A 20,069-nucleotide genomic window follows, 5' to 3' on the forward strand; every position below is an offset into this window, starting at 1 on the left:
ATTCGATCATGGCTCATAAGTTCCTCAACCCCATTCTCCTGCTTTCTCCCCATAACGGTTGAACCCCTTGATAATCAAGAAACTATCTATCTCAGTCTTAAATATACCAAATAACTCTGCCTCCACAGCCTTCTGTGGCAATGAATTCTAATGATTCACCACTCCCTGGCTGAAGAAGTGTCTCCTTATCTCCATTGTAAAAGGTCTTTGCTTCACTAAGGCTGTGCCCACGGTTTCTAGACTCTCCCACCACTGGAAGCATCTTCCCAACATCCACTTTGTCCAGGCCATTCAGTATTCTGAAAGTTTCAATTAGATCCCCCCTCATCCTTCTAAACCCCAATGAGTCTAGTCCCAGTGTCTTCAAACGTTCCTCATATGTTAAGCTTTCCACTCCTGGGTCCATTCTTGTGAACGTCCTCTGAACTAGCTCCGGGGCCAGTATATCCTTCCTGAGAATATGGGGTCCAAAACTGCACACAATTCTCCAAATGCAGCCTTACCAGCGCCTTATAAAGCCTCAGTAGGGCATCCCTACTTTTATATTCAAGTCCTCTCAAAATAAATGCCAACAATGCATTTATCTTCCTGACTGCTGACTCAACCTGCAAGTTTACCTTGACACAATCCTGGAGTAGAACCTCTTCCATTCTTTTGTTCCAAGTTTTTTTCATAGCCAAATCATGTTCCCTAATTCACCATACTTTTTGAGGTACAAGTTTTTTTTTTAAAAATACCATCTCCGTTTCCATTCATACTCATTTTCTTTCTTCCTCTAATTCTTTCTATCTTTAAACAATCTTTGTTTAGCTATCATCCAATTCAAAAGTGTGAGGTGATTCACTTTAGAAGGAGTAAGGAATACAGAGTCCTAGGCTAATGGTAAGATTCCTGGTAGTGTGGATGCACAGAGGGATCACGGTGTCCATATGCCTAGATCCCTGAATGTTGCCACCCAGGTTGATAGGGTTGATAAGAAGGCATGCGGTGTGTTAGGTTTTATTGGTCATGACCGCAATGAGGTCATGTTGCAGCTCTACAAAACTCCGCTTTAGCCGCACTTGCAGTATTGCGTACAGTTCTGGTCACCACATTATTGGAAGGATGTGGAAGCATTGTAAAGGGTGCAGAAGAGATTTACCAGGATGTGGCCTGGTATGAAGGGAAGGTCTTATGAGGAAAGGCTGAGGGACTTGAGGCTGTTTTCCTTAGAGAGGAGAAGGTTAAGAGACAACTTAATAGAGACATACAAGATGATCAGAGGATTTGATAGGGTGGACAGTGACAGCCTTTTTCCTTGGATGGTGATGGCTAGCACGAGGAGACATAGCTTTAAATTGAGGGGTGATAGATATAGGACAGAAGTCAGAGGTAGGTTCTTTACTCAATAGTGAGGGCGTGAAATGCCCTGACTACAACAATATTAGACTCGCCAACTTTAAGGGCATTTAAATGGTCACTGGATAAACATATGGATGATAATGGAATAGTGTAGGTTAGATGGGCTTCAGATTGGTTTCACAGGACGGTGCAGAGGGCCGAAGGGCCTGTGCTGCGCTATTATGTTCTATGTTCTAAATCAATTCTTTTCATTTCTTTCTGTATCTTAGCTAATTCAAGTTTGAGACATTGCAAATTCAGTTTCATTTCTTCCAATTCTAAATATTGGTTAATCACATCAACTGCCTCATTCTTGAGATCCTGCTTTTACTTCTCTTATCTCTTTATCTGCTAACTTAGTTTGGCTTTAGTCTTGAAATAATTCACCTTATATTTAATACTTGTAGAAAAATCTTAGCAACTTTCAAAGCCATCTTCAAATTTCATGCAATAAACCTCCCTCCACATCAGCCATTTTGTTCAGAACAACTCAATACTTTAAAAAGGCACACATTCCTGTTAAGTGTAGCGAGATCAAAAATCCCACCAAGAGTCCCTAGTTGTTATAATTCCAGCAGCTTAACAAGTGAGGTGGCAGGCTGAAATCTGGCTTGATGGACCTTTTTTCAAAAGAGTTAACAAGGTAGTCTTTCATTGAAACACAAACGAGATTCCGCAGATTCATGTTTAACAATAAAACAGAAGCGTATTATGCAAAAGAAATAAAGATAAAATAGAAAAACCAAACTATCTTCATAAAATACTGATGTCAAGATTTCGAAACACCGTAAAATTCAATCATACTTGTCATAAAATCCCTCCTTTCTAAGAGTCATTCCATAGAGAATTCTCTGCTATATCACATCCAAAAAGTTTATATTCACTTTGGCTTCAATGCCTCATCTCAAATTACTAACAGCTACTTTGTGAAGCCCTCATATTGTCAGCTTCAAACAACACCTTCAGGTGCTTAACTAAACATTTATGGTCTGGAACTTTTAAACTTAACAGTGGGGTAATCTTTTAACAGATCTGAGACTACGTCTTTTTCACAGGAGCAACTGTTTTACACATTAAAATGTCTGCAAACTGCCTCAAACAAACTAACAAAAAAAAAAGCAGTTTTCCAATGAGTTTTCCACCGTTCCCCACCTCCCCCGCCCCCCACACAAGTCCAAAAAACAATTCGAAAATCTTCCACCCCAAAAACTTATTGCATCACATTCATCCAGCTTCACACTTTATTATCTTGCATGACACTGTCTACTTGGGTTGTCAACTCCCACACGAAATCTCTAATACTGTTTCGAAATAAATCATCATGGCTATTGAAATATTCACACAGGCTTCTCCAACAATGCATGTTTGGCAACGTGAATTGGCTATAATGCGACTGACAAATAAGGAAACGCTATTTGTAAGACATGAACTTCGTGTTGGCTGTATCACAATTCCAAAGTTGACATCACATGATCAGTCGTGGACTTTGTCCTGAGCATATGCCGAAACAGTCTCTGTGCTGGCATCAAGGACCCTCATTCTCTCCCACAGCCGATGTCACTCCGCCCACCATCTCCACAGCCAGCAGCTCCAAAGGAGACAGTAGCACCCAGCCCTGCCAGGTCTTCGCCTCTTCCTCACTGAGGCTGAATAGTCAGTCCTCAGTAAAGGGCTCACCTTTATCCCCCTCCGCCCTGACATCAACTCACTTGGATGTTGAACAGTTTTTCCACCGCCTCCACATTTACTACTTTAATCGTGAGCCTAACCCTCCCTCTACTGACCTGTTCACCCATCTCCAACACACCCCGTCCTCCTGGACACCACCCAAGGCCTCCTACCCTCCCTCGACCTCATCTCCAACTGCCGCCAAGACATCAATTGCCTCAACCTCTCCCCCACAGAACGTGCAACCATCCACTCCCGCCACTCCAACCCCATCCTCACCATAAAACCCATGGACAAGGGAGGTGCAGTTGTAGTATGGCGCACTGACCTCTATATTGCCAAGGCCAGACACCAGCTCTCTGGCACCATCCCCTTGATCATGACCCCATCCCCGACCACCAAAACATCTCCCAAACTGTCCAAAACCTCATCACTTCATTTGACCTCTCACCCACAGCCTCCAATCTCATTGTTCCCCAACCCCGCACCGCCCATTTCTATCTCCTTCCCAAAATCCACAAACCTGACCACCCTGGTCGACCTATTATCTCTGCCTGCTTCTGCCCCGCCCTGCCGAAATTAGCTCCATCTATCTTGACTCCATTTTCTCCCCCTTGTACCAGGAACTCCTCACCTAAGTCCGGAAAACCACCCACGCCCTCCACCTCCTCAAAACTTCCAATTCCCTAGTCCCCAACACTTAACCTTTACCATGGACATCCAGTCCCTATACAGTTGCACTCCACTTCTTCCTGTCCCACAGGCCCAACCAGTCCCCCTCAGTGACACCCTTATCTGCTTAGCTGAACTCGTCCTCACCCTTAACTTCTCCTTCAATTCCTCCCACTTCCTGCAGACAAAGGGGTGGCCACGGGTACCTGCATGGGCAAGCTATGCCTGCCTCTTTGTAGGATACATGGAACAATCACTCTTCTGAAACCACACTGGCCCTATCTCCCACCTCTTCCTCCATTACATTGATGACTGTATCGGTGCCGCCTTGTGCTCCTATGAGGAGCTCAAACAGTTCGTCCACTTCACTAACACCTTCAACCCCAACCTTAAGTTCACCTGGACCATCTCCAATACCTCTCTCTCCTTCCTGGAACCCTCTGTTTCCATCTCTGGCAACCAGCTCCAAACCGATATCCATTTCAAGCCTATCGACTCCGACAGCTACCTTTTTTAAATACACCTCCTCTCACCCATATTCCTGCAAAAAATGTCATCCCCTATTCCCAATTCCTTTGCCTCTGCCGCATCTGCCCCAAGATGAGGCATTCCACTCCTGAACATCCCAGAGGTCCTCGTTTTTCAAGGAGCACAACTTCCCCTCCACAGCAGTCGAAAACGCACTCAACTGTGTCTCTCGCATTTCCCGCAACTCATCCCTCACACCACCTCCCCGCAAACAAGAGGGAAAACAGAAGAAGATGGAAGTCCAAGATGCAGGACCACAGGAGCTTTCCACTTCTGTTTCATCTTCTATTCTAAAGGGGAATTGAGAAGCAGTTGCAATGATTAGAAGACAACAATTACAATGCAGAATGTAGCAGGGCAGCAGTTTGTGAAGTAAGATTTTCTTTGGCACCCTACGAACTGCATCCACAACACAACTACTTCAGAACCTCCACCAACATCAAGTCATCTTGACATTTTTTTCTAACAGTAGGTGATGAAATTTACTGTTATTTCATTATTATATATGAACCAAGCTTTTGTTAAAACTGTGCTATGCTTTGTGTTACGCTTTTGAGTGATTGGAGTCATTTTGGGTGTTTTTTGTTGGTTGGCCCCAACCCACCTTTTCCATAGACTGCGATTTTCTGTAACACGTCACTTCCCAGGAATGCATCTGTCGCATCACAGCAGGAACCTCCGTACAAATTAATCATTACGTTTGCTCATATATACAGAAACCAAAATGCCACTATTTCAAAGTTCAAGAATCCGAAGTAAATGGTATTGAAAAAAAATATATGAATCACATTGTTCACATGCATCTTTTGCTGACAGTCTTCTTAAAGTTCCTTCTACACTTATTGGACAGAGATCACCAGCTGGTATCATCATGTACTCATTCCTACCACACACAGCTTGCATTAGTGCAATAAAACCAAAAATGTAGAATAAGGCTCAAACAGGAGCTATGAGCATGAGATCATAGCTAATCTGACTGTATCCTTAATTGCACATTCCCATCTACACCTGATAACCTTTCCTTTAGCCTCTTGTTTATCAAGGATCTATCCAACACTACTTTAAAGTTATTCAAAGACTTTGCTTCCACCATCATTTTAGGAAGAGAATTCCCAAGACTCATGACCTGAAAAAGAAAAATTGCCACCCTTTTGTTTTAAATGAGCGACCCATAGTTCCATATTCTCCCATTATAGGAAACATGCTCCACCTCAACCCTGGGCAGACTTTTCAGGAGTTCCTATGTTTCAACTGAGTCACCCCTTCTAAAATCCACTGGCGACAAGGCTTGTCCATCAGGTCTTGAGCATTTGCCAGCCAGTAGTTCCTATAATTTGTGCAACACCACTGTGGTGATTGTGATTTTCTGGAGCTCCTCCCTCCGTTCCATTTCCAAGTTTACTTCAAGTTACTGGTGTTCTCAATAGTGAAGACAAATGCAAAATATCTGATCAAATCAACTGCGTCTCTTTATTTTCCATTACTAATTCTGCAGACTCCTCTCGCTTTCTTTCGAACCATTGTTAACTTTATTAACTTTTCTTCATTAAGTATTTACAGAAATTATTATCTGCTCTTCTGTTTTCAGATATACTCCTCTTGTATTCAACTTTATCCCCTTTATCATTCTTTGCTTTTTTTATATTCTGTCCAATCTTCTGATCTGCCACTGGTCTTTACACAGTTAATATTATTTTTCTTTACATTTACGTGTCGCCAAATTAATTGCAATTTCCACTCTTATAGCATGCATCACATTCAATTTCTGCTCCATCTTATCATGCACCATTCCCAAAACAACTCATCCTGGAACTTGTTGGCATATCCAGGGCATGTGCCATCTTTAAAAGGCCACTGTATGCCCAGACAAGAACTGTCAGTCCAGAGCTGCACTGCACAATTGCTGCCATTTGCCCCGGATACAGCAAACAGGAGGAAATTGACAGCTCGCACTGCAGGCAGGATCCTTGAGCTCTTACTGGATGGGTGGTACATAGGCAGGACATCCTCTTCCCCCAGAACCGACAGTGAACAACTCAACACCACCTGAGTTAAAAGATAATAGGAACTGTAGATAATGGAGAATCTGAGATAACAAGGTGTGGAGCTGGATGAACACAGCAGTCCAAGCAGCATCTTAGCTTTCCTGCTCGGCCTACTGTGCTCATCCAGCTATACCGCCTGAGTTAAAGCAATCTTAGCCATTTATAAGAATGCCCAGCACCACAGGAGGTCATTGACCTGCTCCACACCTCCAATGTACCTCGCACTCACTCTCTGAAAGTGTTCCCGCTTCCCACCAATTCTCATGCTCTATCACTGTCACTGTTGCCTACTAAATTTTCTTAACTCACCCTTGTCCACCCTGAACCACACTACCACTAGCCATCCAACCTTTGCACTACATACACACTCGCTTTGGAGGCCTCCCAACTGTACCATTAGCAATAGCTTTTCTGCCCTCATTTTCTGTGATACCTGCTTCTCTCTCGTTCCCTGAGGAACAAGACCTGCAACAGCATAGTAACAATCAAGTGTGGTGGTGGGCTGCCCATCATTTGGCTCCTCACCCCTCGGGAGAAGATCCTGACTATGGCGATCCAAGCAGTGCCTGCAGTGATACTGCAGCTTGCGCTTGACTTATTGTGTCAAGATTCATTGACTGAAGGCTATCCTCTTGACATGAATGAAGCCTGCTGATAACAACGATAAGCTTCCTGGCCTGGAGACTGTTAGAGGAGGCGTGGCAAGACAATAGTAATAAGAATCTGTTATCTGTGGTTGAGGGGGAAAAATGGAAGATAGGAAAGCTAGCAACATCCAGGTAAGCCCAGTGAGTGATGACAGTCTGGAAATGCAGGCTGCAGCATTAAAATCATAGTTTCTGGTGCTGCTTGAGATGCAGCACTGATGTACAGAAGCATTTTGCAACTAGAAGAGCTGGAAATGCAGGCTGCAGCATTAAAATCATAGTTTCTGGTGCTGCTTGAGATGCAGCACTGATGTACAGAAGCATTTTGCAACTAGAAGAAAAATGTGCTGCGAGGGTTCTTTGAGGTTTGCACTCCTAATGCCAATGTCTGTGAATATGGCATACTTGTGGCCATTGCAAATGGAGCATACCCTGAGATGCTGGTGTCCAGTGTCCAACATGGAGGTTATTTGGAGGTGTACATTTCTTGAAAGCACAACTGTTCAAACGGAATTGACAAATTAGATTAAAGAATAATTTAAAGAGATGAAGCAGCAGACAAAGGAAAAGTACAGAATGTGCATAATATATACATTCTTATGGATAAGAGAGATTCCAAGGGACCAATCCATCATGTTGTTAATCAGAGAAGTTAAAGATAGTGAGTGGAATCTTAGAGGTCTTAATACATTTTGTGAGATGGCAACATTGAGCAAGTCATCTGGACAAGGCAAATAACAACAGCGAGATCACATTGCTCTGTTCGTAACATTTCTCAAGAGAGGTGTGAGATTCTCGTCAGACAGCAGCAGGTTTCCAGTTGATGACTATTAATATTTTTAAGGTCCTTTTTGAAAGCTTATTAATATTCTGATTATGATCTTGCGAGACTCCCCCAACAAACTAGACATCAGGAAACCAGAATGATTGCATCCCTCAGAGCCCTATACGATTCTACTCATTATTTTTATCTTTTCTTACGAACCACAGATGATGGATCGTACAGTTCTGACATGCAAGTTCTAGTGGAGACTGTCTGAAAGAAACATTTCTCACAGTGCTAATACCAGTGCCCTACAAACTGCAACCCACTTCTCCCAGTGTTTGAGCCACAAATTCTTCTCGCTAATCGTATACGCCTCAAGCCAGCGTGCACATAGGTCAGGTAATAATCCCGAGATTATGCCCTTTGAGGTTCTGCTTCTTAAATTCGGTGCCTAGCTCCTCACACTGACTATGCATAATCTCCTTATTAGATCTGCCGTTCTTGTTGATGCCAACATGGACTGCAATTTCTGGTTTCTTCCTCACCCACTGCAAATTTCACTCCTGTCCTAAGCTGATGGTCTGGCCCTGACAACAGGAAGGGAATACAACTGCCAGGATTCTTACTCTTTGCTTCAGAGAACAATGTGAATCCCTCTGACTATACTGTTTGTTACTATCACAATATTGCTTTTTGCTTTCCCAATTTGAATGGCATCCTGTAACACAGTAGCCACAGTTTAGTTAGCTAATCCAACACACAGTTCCAATTCTTAACCAGACAAAATGAAAGAGACAAACCTTTTGGACAACTGCAACCGCTGATATTTCTGCACTTCTACCTACTTGGTCCCCTTGCCTGCCTTAATAGCAGTCACACTCTCCTGTCCACAAGCACTGACCAAATCAGAACACCCTATCCTACGAGTTGTGACTACCTCCTAGTACAAACTATCCAGATAACTTTCCTCTTCCTTACCACATTAGTGCTGAAGTTGCTGAAACATCAAACACTTACTGCTGATGTGCGCGTCCTGGATTAAACTGGCATTCAAGAACTTACACATGATGCATCTGTAATACACCTCTCCTGCCATCTTTTAACTTTCCATTTGCCAACTTACTTGACCAGTGCACATTGCCCAGGGGAGAAAAATTATGCTAGTGCACCTTCCCAGACACAACATTAGCTTTCCTTGAAGATGTTTTGAGCAGAATCCTTCCAAATGTGGCCCTGACATGACGACACTGCTTATAATGCTTCCCTTGATCTATAAGATAGCTTCTGCATTGCATCTGCCTCTCTTGCTATACTGTTCACTAAATATAAGTCATCATGAAGTGGCAATCAGGCAAAAATGTACATTAACTCAATGGGTTCACAAGTAATTATTGTCCAATAAAATATTGAGTACAGCTGATATTCTGGCAAAGTAAACAATTGAAGGCAGCTTGTTTTAAATTCATTCATGTGTTGTGGACATTGTTGGGTGGGCTAACATTTATTGCCCATTCCTATTTATTCCTGAGAAAATGGTGCTGAACTGTTTTCTTGAACTGCTGGTGTCCATATAAGGGTAGACCCACAATGCTGTTAGTGAGGGATTTTGAGTACTTTGACCCAGCAACACTTAAGGATAAATTTGAATGTCCATGTACTAGAATCCTGATTAATGAGAAACCTTTCATTTGGCCAACCATGCAAGATGCAATTGCACTTCCCCCAACTGCCTCAAAACAGGCATCTCCCCTTATGGCTGCAGCAATATCTACTTCAACACAGTTGTTTTGAGAAACTTTCAGCATGGTGTGACTCAAATTGCTCACTGGGCCATTTGAGAACTAACCACATTCCATGCCCCATCCTCTCCCATTCTGTTTTTCCTCACCAGTTTGTCAGCCATTATACCACCACTACCCATCCTCTCATTTATGAGATGACCATCATTGTCACCACCAGATCTCCAACCTTCCTTCATCATGAAAGTCCTACTGCCTCAGCTGAACCTTATCCCTCCCCAATCAAAGCCACCTATGCTCTGCTGTTCTTTAAATGCAGCTCCATGCACAAAACCATATGGCCCTTGCCCCTCACCTTTCAAATCCTCGATTTCTACTCTAACCATCCCTGTGACCATTCCCTCCCTTTACCAGCCCTACAGAATGAGGCCTTTGTTATGGATGATAGGCCCTTCATCACTCTGAATGACTGTGGCCATCAGCTCCAGACACACTGAAACTTAGGCTCTGGACTGAGAGAGGAACACATCCAAAACCCTGGACTGACTGCAGCACACCATTTATCCAGTTTCCCTTTCACTGCTTTCTTAATTTCAGACGGTTCAGTCATTGCCACTTCCTGCTTTCTGCCTTTCATGTTCTGTGCAGTTCAGGTGTAAGCATTCCTGGTTTTGCAACTTACACTGAAGTCTACAATTAAGCCTTGAGACCTTCTGCAGTGTGCATTAAAGCCTGTCATTCAGCCACTCATTATACACGCATACATACAAGATATGCAGAGGGTCCCTGTAAATCTCGATTGTGGCAGACTCCTCAGGAATTGGTAAGAGGAAACTCTGGTGGGCAATCTTCCTATGATTAAGAGCTTCTGAAAGGTTCCAGTGAAATCACTGAACTTGGAAGATTCCATAGAAATTAATGAAACAGTTCTCTGATAAATGTTAGTCTCTTAACTAAATATGCTAACTCTCATCAAATAGACTAACTCCTGAGTAACTATTCAGCCGACCTTACACACCGATAACTACAGCTTGAGGCCAATTTCAAAGCCCTGTCTCACTCACGCGCTTCTCCCTTCAGACACTCCAGACCCAATACCTATGCGTCAACACCCCACCGTCTACTCAATGGTGACACCTCTTTGCCTGCTTGTGATTTGACACCCTGTCCATCACTTCAGGTCAGATTCCCCTAATTGCCTCTTCAGATCTGAACCCCTTTCAGCTCCCAGGAGCTGATCCACCTTTCCTCACAGTCCTTTACCCCACTCTGGACCCTGTCACCTCTTTCCACATTTTCCCTCTCCTGGCCTGATCTGTCTTCAACACCTCTCACCTCCAAGACTGAGTCTCTACTTGTTCCAGTTCCAACCCACCTTCATCTGTTCTCAACCCAGGCTCCCGTCAATCCTTAGAAGTGGACCCCATTTCATCCACTTGAACTGATGCTCCTTAATTCCCTAGAGATCAGACTTCCTTTTATCTGTTCTGGAACAGATTCCCATTCAGTACAACTCTCCTGCTCCTGCTTTGTACTTGGCTCCATCCCTTTACTCCATTCCAAATCTGCTCCCCACTTCCTCTGATTCCCTCCAGACCCAATTTGCCTCCCATCCTGTCACCAGGTAAAGTGATTCTTTTCTCTGACAATACATGGACCCAGCCAGGCTCTGGAATGTTTGGATAATGCATTGAATACAAATGATTTTCTGTGACATTTTATTGAGAAATACTAAAATGTAACAAATCATTCCCGAACATAAATGGCTGCTTTTATCTGAGCAGTTATAAATAATTGTACCGAATAGACAAGGAGACGTCTTGGTTTTAAAATAGGTTTCTGAGGACCTTATCACAAAGCAAGCAAGTAGGGTGGTGACTAATTAAGACATTTAGGTGCATGGTACCGCTTTTCTCACACCTTTTCTTCTATGTCTGCATGCACATGCACACGTGGCATAGGGCACTATCACATATGTTGAGTTACAAAACAAAATGATCCTTTTGCGAATCAACCAGAAATCTTGTAATTTGTCTATTCTTTAGAGTTAGAGTACTCAGGGTGTTAGAACACTTGTCTTTTTTAAAAAACATTAGCTTCAGTCAGTCAAGAGGTCATAAAAGCAGGGACCACTTTACCATCTCTCCACATCTGTAACATTTATTATTGTTACATCCATTTATTCTCCCACAAATGGAAACAGTTTCTCTCTCTCCATCAAACTGAACTCCCTGATAAATTAATAGTCACTTAGTCTTTTCTTTTCCAGAGAAAAAGTCACAAAAGCTTATTGCTCCCTAGTTGATAGTTACAGCCTTTTAATTCTGACAATAACCTTGGCTTTTTTTCCAAATCTTGTGTATTCTTTCCAGTGTTTCGATGTTCTACTTGTAATATGGAGATCAGAACTTCATGCAGTAATCCAAGTGAAGCCTCACTGTCACAATATAATTTCAATGTTGTCATCATTATATTTTCTTGTAGGAAGACCAGTACCTGTTTCCAATGTTTTATCAACTTGTCTAGCAATTTTTATGCATTTATGTCAATATGTATTTCCAAGATCTCTCTGCTCTGTTACTGAATTTAATTTCTTAATGAAGCTAGGAGATGTCCTTATTCTTCAGAGAAAAACAAATCACCTCACAGTTTGCTAAATTGCAAAGAAGTTTCCTTTTGTCTGCTCACTCCGCAAGCATATTTACATCTTACTTTATTATTTGCGCAATCCTCCACATTAGTAGCCCTAATGTCTAATTTATTAAAGGGAATTCCCTAACTTAATTGGGAATTTTAACATCACTTCTCTAAGTCATGAGTTTAGATTGTTCAATGTTGAATGAGTTGATCCTACACAGATCACTTCAGGACACGACTTCTCATTTTCTGAAATTTAGACAGGCTTCCTTTAACTCTCACCCTCTATCTTTTGCCTTACAGCCATCCTTCATATCATTCTGCTTCTGGGGACACAACCCACTTTGCTCTAAGTTATGACGAATCACAATGAGTCTTATAGTGAGGCTCTAATGTGACATATTATCAAAGGTTTTCTAAAAATTTATGCAAAGCAGACTTAATACATTGCTCTAATTTATACCTTTTCAAGGATGGTTAATGGCAAGATTAATATGATCTTTTTAGAAATACTTGCTTTTGTAATTACATTTTTACTGATTTTTATTTTACTTGATCTTTCAATGGTGCTGGTGAAGAATGGCATCTGAATACCAATCTGAGATGCCTCAATCTTTTACTCTATTTTGCTAAGATGAGAAATTTGGTGAAGAAGGTATTTTTTCCAATTGCGCTATAGCCTTTGTACTGATATACTGTACTGTCTAGTAGTGTTAACACTTACCACCAAGGTACGTCCAATAATAGAATACTTTCCTGCTAAGCGAAGAAGTCGGTCTACCATATCAACACAAGCTACTCCATTTTCATCGGCTTCTACGTTCCCCAGGTCACCTACATGTCTATATGGATTGAAGAATTGTGATTTAATCAGAATTTAAAATGTATTCATTCATTATTTAAGAAATTTTAATAAAGCTATGTAGCTGCAAAGCCTTTCCTTTGATTGAGCAAAGCATCATGACTACAGTCAGTCACGCAACAGGCCAGAATTTTCCAGTCTAATTGCTTCTAGAAACAAACTTATGGCATTGTAATTCAATGGGCCTCCAAAATAAAAGTGATCAAACTACACATTTCCCAGGTAACACCTTTAAATATAAAACCTGAAAATATTAAACCACGTCACTCGATTTATCCCATCACAAGTTAACTTTCACATCTTTACGTTGCCATAGTGGATATATTTTTATCTCATCCAATGCAGTAATCCTTTCGAGCTGGATCTAGTTGTTCAGTGGTTATGGTGCTAGTCTAAATCAAGAGGTTGTTTCAAATCCATTCATGACAAGTTTTAATACCAGTTGTGATGCACCTAGTTCACCTTTAATGTCAGTTTCCCCACTACATGATTGACTTCCAAGTCACTCAGACAGCCTGCCAATGAAGAATTCTATGTGGTTTTAAAGATGAATTATAATCACACTAATCCACTTCACAGTTACACATAGACATCGAGTAATCAAATGTCCTTCAAACCAGATAACTTTTGTATGACCAAAGGCAAAGACAGAAATGATGTTGATTTATCTTGATAGCCATATTCCCTCTCCCAAGAAATAATTGTTACAATACACTAAGTATTGAGTATTGATGCGGAGAATTAATTGTAGGTGTTCACAAACAACCTGAACATGCAGTCTTATTTGATTGTGATAAAGTATGAAAGTAACAAAACGATGGAATTGAATAGTTCTTTCATGTTTCTATTATGGGCCATACTAAAATGGTAATGTTCCAACTTTCCTGAAAATAGCAATGACTGCCTCGGGATTGTTGGACAGGATTGCACTCTAACTGCTGTTACAGAAGGTCTGGATATAATATAAAATGAATCAGTGGCATGAAAAATTAGATCTGTATCCAGCTCTGCTATTAGTTGTCAAGATGTTTCACAATTAAATCTGTCTTGGAAGTTTAACATGTAGAAACTAGATCAGCTGAGGTTTCCTTTGTGAATTTAAACCTGCAAAAACAGTTCCTCACTTAGAAGATCTCATGGGTCTATTTGAAGCCAGATATTTTGGTTTAATCCACCAAAATTGCCACATATAGCTCTTTCTTTCCTCCTCTTTCACCAATATTTCATAAAGCAGAATTCCCACTAAAACCTCTTTGCCTAAAACAAAATCCTCTCTGGTTACTACTTGTAAATCAATGGAGAAGCAGTTTCTTTGATTTAGGACATTATAATTCCATGGGCCTCCAAAATAAAAAAGTGATCAAACTACACATTTCCCAGGTAACACCTTTAAATATAAAACCTGAAAATATTAAACCACGTCACCCGATTTATCCCATCATAAGTTAATTTGAGCTTAATGCAGAATAAGTTACAGGTGATTGCAGAAAGGGAAAGATAGCTCCTCTGGTTCAGCACCTGGCAGAAATGCAAAACAAACCTGCTGCCAAATGAACAATTATGCCTGTCAATACATTTCTATTCCAACAAGTTTTCAGCCAAGTAAAGGTCTAAAAGGAATTCTGCCGAAAAGTTTGACTCTTCTATCAATGAGACACACTTGCACTTATAGAGAACTCCCAGGTCCAAAAAAAGGTAAGTCATCATTAAACCTGTGGGAAAAGGGAGTCAAAGCAGAGAGATTAATATGAAAACCATAAATATATTCAAGGTAGAGTTTTAAAAGTGGAAGGAACTGTCAATATGGGACAGTCCATCTGGGAATTTCAAAGGTGAGGAATGTCGTGACAATGAATATCTGACAATTGTAACAAATAAAAATGCAAGTTGAACGGAAATCTGGAGTTAAAGCGAAAGTAAAAATCAAGGAGGTAAGGCAGGAGAACATTAAAATCATGAGTAACTGGAAATCGAGGACACAAATGCAAGCTTTTATTCACTATGGCATGCAAGCTGAGGGAACTTGGAGACGATGGCGCTCAAGATTGTGTACAGCAGGCTGCAGAATCTTGAATGAATCAGAGTTGTCATCAGTCAAGATACTGATCATTTCAATCCACAGTCAGTATGTATCAGTGATCAGCGTCCTTGCAGCCTGGAAATTAGGCAGTCAGTCCTGCAGGTAAAATATAAGCAGTCCAGAGATTACAGGTAGTACATGTCTTAATCAGGAGGAGATGGAAGGTGAACTATAGTTTCAGGATGGTTCTGCTAAGTCAATCCTGGAGTGCAATACAGTCACTTATTATAGGATTTAGGTCAATAAATGGATCAGGGTACTTATTAGGGGCAATACATGAAGTCTTGGACAAAGTATCAATTCGTTTCTGGGATATGGGAGGAGATTGGGGGCTGTAGGTGGTCGTGGTGGTGATGGTAGCATTCAAGCAAGCCACAGTAACAATTGTGCCTACCTGGTGTAGGTCCATAGAGCCAACAAGCATGAGAATGTTCAAGTATATCAGGAGTGACGTAAAAGGGCTCAACCAAAACTGGGTGGAGCGGTGCCCTGAGAAATCACCAGGGCCAGAGGTGTAGCAATAGAAAAAGGAATGAGGGATTGTAGGAAATCAGTGCATTATTGGTAGAGTCTGCAAGTCACTCTCACGAGCACAGCATTACAAACTTGTTATGCTGGATCAAAATTTAACTGCACAATAACTTTAAAGATCGGCCAAGAGGAAGGAAGTCAGCTTAGGTTACAGGAATATATAGACAGACTGGCCAGATGGACTGATGAATAGTAAATGGAATTTAACTCCAAGCAAGTCAGAGTCATAACAGCACAGAAACGGACCCTTCAGTCCGATTCATCCGTGCCAGCTAGGTATCCTAAACTGAACCAGTCTCACTTGCCTGCATTTCACCTATATCCCTTGAAACCCTTCCTATTCATGTACTTGTACAAAATATCTTTTAAATGTTGTAATTTTACCTGCCTCTATCACTTCCTCTACCAGTTCATTCCATACACATTCCACTCTGTGTGAGAAAGAGGTCATGCATTTTGGAAGCTGTAACAAGGGAGAACTAAGCAAATGGCAGGCCACTAGAAACTCAGAAACACAGGGACCCTGAAGTGTTATAGAAGGTGGCAAGACAGGTTAATAGGGTGGTTTAGATAGCATTCAGGACACTGCCTTTATTGGTTACGGTATAGATTTTAAGAGCAGCAATGTTATATTGGAGTTGAACAAAAGCCACACCTGGAGTATTCTATGCAGTTCTGGTCACCACAACGTAGGCAAGATGTAGATAGGTCACTGCACTGGAGAGGGGCAGGGGACATTCACCTGGACGTTGCCTAGGTGGTGCAATTTAGCTATGGAGAGAGGCTGGATAAGCTTGGGTCGTGTTCTTTAGAGCAAGGCGGCTTACAAGGGACCTGATTGAGGTATCGATGATGTGGTGTGGGCAGGGTGGATAGAAGAAGCTATTATCCTTAGTTGAAGGCTCATTATCAAGGCATCATAATCTTAAATGGAAGACTTAGAAGGGATATGAGGAAAAGTAAATCTCAGCCAGAAGGTGGTGGGAATCTGAATACACTGCCTAATGGAATAGTTGGAAGTGGCAAACTTCTGAACTTTTGATAAAACAACTTGAAATCTCATACCATTCAAGCAAAAAGGGAAAGTAGAATGAATACGTTTCGAATAGATTTCGTTGGCACAGACTTGATGGGGTGAAAGTATGATTCTATGATTCCAATGGAGGTTCTGAAAGACAATGCATTTCATCTGCCAGACTGTCATACTGAATTATAAATATGAAACAGCATGGGTTATGATGTGGAAGGAAACCTTTTCCTTCTTGGGGATGGGCATCCTTCATGGTGAATAACTGGAAGAATTCTATTCCCATACTGACATTGAAAACTTCTGTGGTCAAATATACTTGTTTATATTGAAGCTCAGTCCCTTAGAGGCATATGTATTACCTCTTTGGGATGCCTCCATGGTGCTTTGTGAGAACACGTAAAAGATATTTCATTATTATGGATGTGAGAACTCCAAAGTTCCTTGAATAAAATTGCATAATCTTCCTGACATTTCCCACAAATTCTGCGCTCACATCGTGAACTCCATCACTGCGGTCATGGCAACTTGTCTGATTCAGTGAGGAAAATATTAGACAGCAATTAGAATACAGATTCAGTATGCCTGGCAGTAACAGCAACCCCTAGCAGCTGGAACACAGCCTCCAGGGGGAAAAAAATAGCAGGGCCATAATCAATCCAGGAGGCACAAGTGAATTAGAATTCTCTCAAAGACCTCAATGGCACCTTCTTCAACAGTTTAAATATGCAACTACAAATTGAGGAGGCCTCACCCATCGTCTCTGGACTATGCCATCTTTTGGAGGAAAACTTGTGCTCAGAATAAATAGGTGGCAATCTCATCCTATGGCTGTTAACTGGTACAGCAACCTTGAACTTTTATTCAACGGGCTCACTAGAGGGAGCAGCTGGGGACTTGACTGGCTTCTTCCAATCCTTGATCCACAAAATACATCTGGGAAGTTACCAATAGCATAAGTCATTTTTGCAACAGTCCACTTCTTCATACCTTTCCTCCTTGCCAGTGATAGTGAAGCAGCTATGGCAGTCAGATGCCCCTCAACCTGCAGGGTACTAACTGCAGATATGCTGCTTTCAGATTGCCTTATCACCAACCTGCAGCACTGCAAATAGAAAAGGCTTCCACTCCATCAATGTTTGAATTGCATGGGATTGTTGTGTGGTGTACACTTCAGCTGTGCAATATTATGTTACTGTTAAGAAGGGAGGGAGGCGATAGGTCCATGAGTGGTAAGGTTTATTAAAGGATAAGTTGAGTGGTGCTTGAAAGTGCATGGTAAAATAGGGATGATTCAGCATGGCTTCATTAAGGGGAGGTCATGCCTGACACGTCAGCTAGGGTTCTTTGATAAGGTAACAAGCAAGTTAAACAAAGGAGAGCCTGTGAACATAATCTATTTGGGTTTCCAGAAAGACTCTAACAAGATGCCCCACAGGAGGCTGCTAAATAGAGCCCACAGTGTTAAGGGCAAGGTGCTGGCACAAATAGAAGATCAGCAGACTGGTAGAAGGCAGAAAGTAGAGGCTGAAATGTTGTTTTCAGGCTGACAGTTGGTAATTAGTGGAGATCTGCAGGGCTCAGTGTTGGGAACACAACTATTCATGTCGCATATTAACAATCTGGACAAAGAAATTAGGTACTGTTGCTAAATTTGTAGGTGATATAAAGGTGGACGGACAGAAGGTGTTGAGGAAGCATGGAAACTGCAAAAGGAGAGAGGCTGGAAGAGTGGGCAAAAAGGTGAAAGAGAGAGGGATTGTGTGAGGTTATGCACTTTGGTAGGAAGAGAAGAGATGTAGGCTCTCCCCACATGTTCTTTTTCAGCAAAGTATTTATTCCTAAAACTTGTAAAAGTACATAAGCTACTTCCACTTGAAAATTACAGAATTTATAAACAAGTTCAACATTTCTCTAGCTATCATGGCGCTCTCTTAGGCATCGGACTGTTCCCACTGGCGGGTGAGTCTCTGACAAGAGGGCATAGCCTCAAGATTAGAGTGAGCAGATTTAGGCCAGAATTGAGAAGGAACTTCTTCACGCAGAGGGTTGTTAATCTATGGAATTCCTTGCCCAGTGAAGTAGTTGATGCTACTTCAGTAAATGTTTTTAAAGCTAAGGCAGGTTTTTTTGAACAAAGGAATTAAGGGATACGGTGAGAATGTGGTAAGTGGATCTGAGTCCACAAAAAGATCAGCCATGATCTTACTGAATGGCGGAGCAGGCTCAAAGGGCTGAACAGCCTACTCCTGTTCCTAGTTGCACCCAAGTGAGAGGAACATAGGTGGTGAACGACTTGCTATATTGAATATTCTTGGGTGTTAATACTGGCATGCTCCATAGCACAGATCTTGTAGTTGCACAGCTATCTATACTTTGAAATTCTTATGGATTAGTGACTAACTTACATCAGTGTACTTGCCTTTCATTGAGGCCCCAACTCACAAGTGACACCCACATTGAATTTCTCTCCTCCAACATGAAATTAGATGGTGCAAAAACTTAAGATTGGACACAGTGGGTACCTTGCAGTGGCAGTTTGCCAAATGCATGACGTGGGCTTCATATAACCACTTAAATCTGCGTAACGCACATACATGCTCTATGGCCACCATCCTCCTCAACTCTTCATTCATCAGCATGCCACCTTCTAAGATCTGCTCTTGAATCAACTCAGCGAACTATTCAGGTCTACAACACTTTACTTTGGAGCTGGAGCTGACTTGTATGCTTCTGCCAGGTTGCAGTATGTGCAGCAATAGTCATTTATTTCATGTGACTACACAGGAAGCTTTTATACTGACGTTGTCACAAGTATCTTATGGTGTTTAGCTTACTTTCTTTACAATCATTGACTGTATTGTATAGCGTTATAGGCTGCCAGTTTCTTTTTGGGTAACATTGTTTTCCCAGTGCTCACCGACTTCAGCAATTACTTGGAGGCTGCCAGCAGCATCTGGAGGGCTCTACCGCATTCTTAGCTCACAAGGTAGTGAGCACCAAGTTACAGGCTGCCAACCTCTTCGGTTTAGCTTGATTTTTAGCAGAGGAAGCAGCAGGCAGCTGATGACAGTGGGGATCAGACCTATTCCAATCCTCGGGGTTTGCCTTGATCCGTCAGGCACTTGGTCCTATCAAAGTCCAGGGATCCAGATCCTTGAGAGTCCAGGGGATAGGTCACGGTCAGTCAGATTATCATTGAGACTTAAGTCTGGGGATTGCCAAGGCTGTCCTGTCAAGTCAGTCCTGGGGTTTAGTCAATAATGGTCAGTGTTCCTCAAGTGACAGTCCAATTGGTCCGAGAGAAAACACGTCTTGAGGTGGGTGGGGATGGGCTTCATTCTGGCATGGTTTGTCCTTCAGAGCTGCAACTGAGAAAGTGGAGTTAAGTCTCAGAAGAAATCAAGGGGTGAACAATAATATCTGAGCATGAAAATGCTGTTGAGGATCACAACATTCACCAGGTCAGCCATCCACGCAAGCACTT

The 20,069-nt window shown here is 41.9% G+C and overlaps 1 protein-coding gene across 1 annotated transcript in view; it reads right to left on the bottom strand.

Annotated features, from left to right (window-relative positions):
• LOC125457112 (superoxide dismutase [Cu-Zn]-like) overlaps nt 1-20,069 on the bottom strand; it is a 45,463-nt gene that overhangs the window by 11,405 nt on the left and 13,989 nt on the right. Inside the window, exon 4 of the mRNA XM_048540845.2 lies at nt 12,807-12,924. Within this exon, the coding sequence (XP_048396802.1) occupies nt 12,807-12,924 (118 nt within the window). The remainder of the gene's footprint in view (nt 1-12,806; nt 12,925-20,069) is intronic.

The sequence above is a fragment of the Stegostoma tigrinum genome, chromosome 12 (genome assembly GCF_030684315.1).
Source record: "Stegostoma tigrinum isolate sSteTig4 chromosome 12, sSteTig4.hap1, whole genome shotgun sequence".
Classification (NCBI taxonomy): Eukaryota; Metazoa; Chordata; class Chondrichthyes; order Orectolobiformes; family Stegostomatidae; genus Stegostoma; species Stegostoma tigrinum.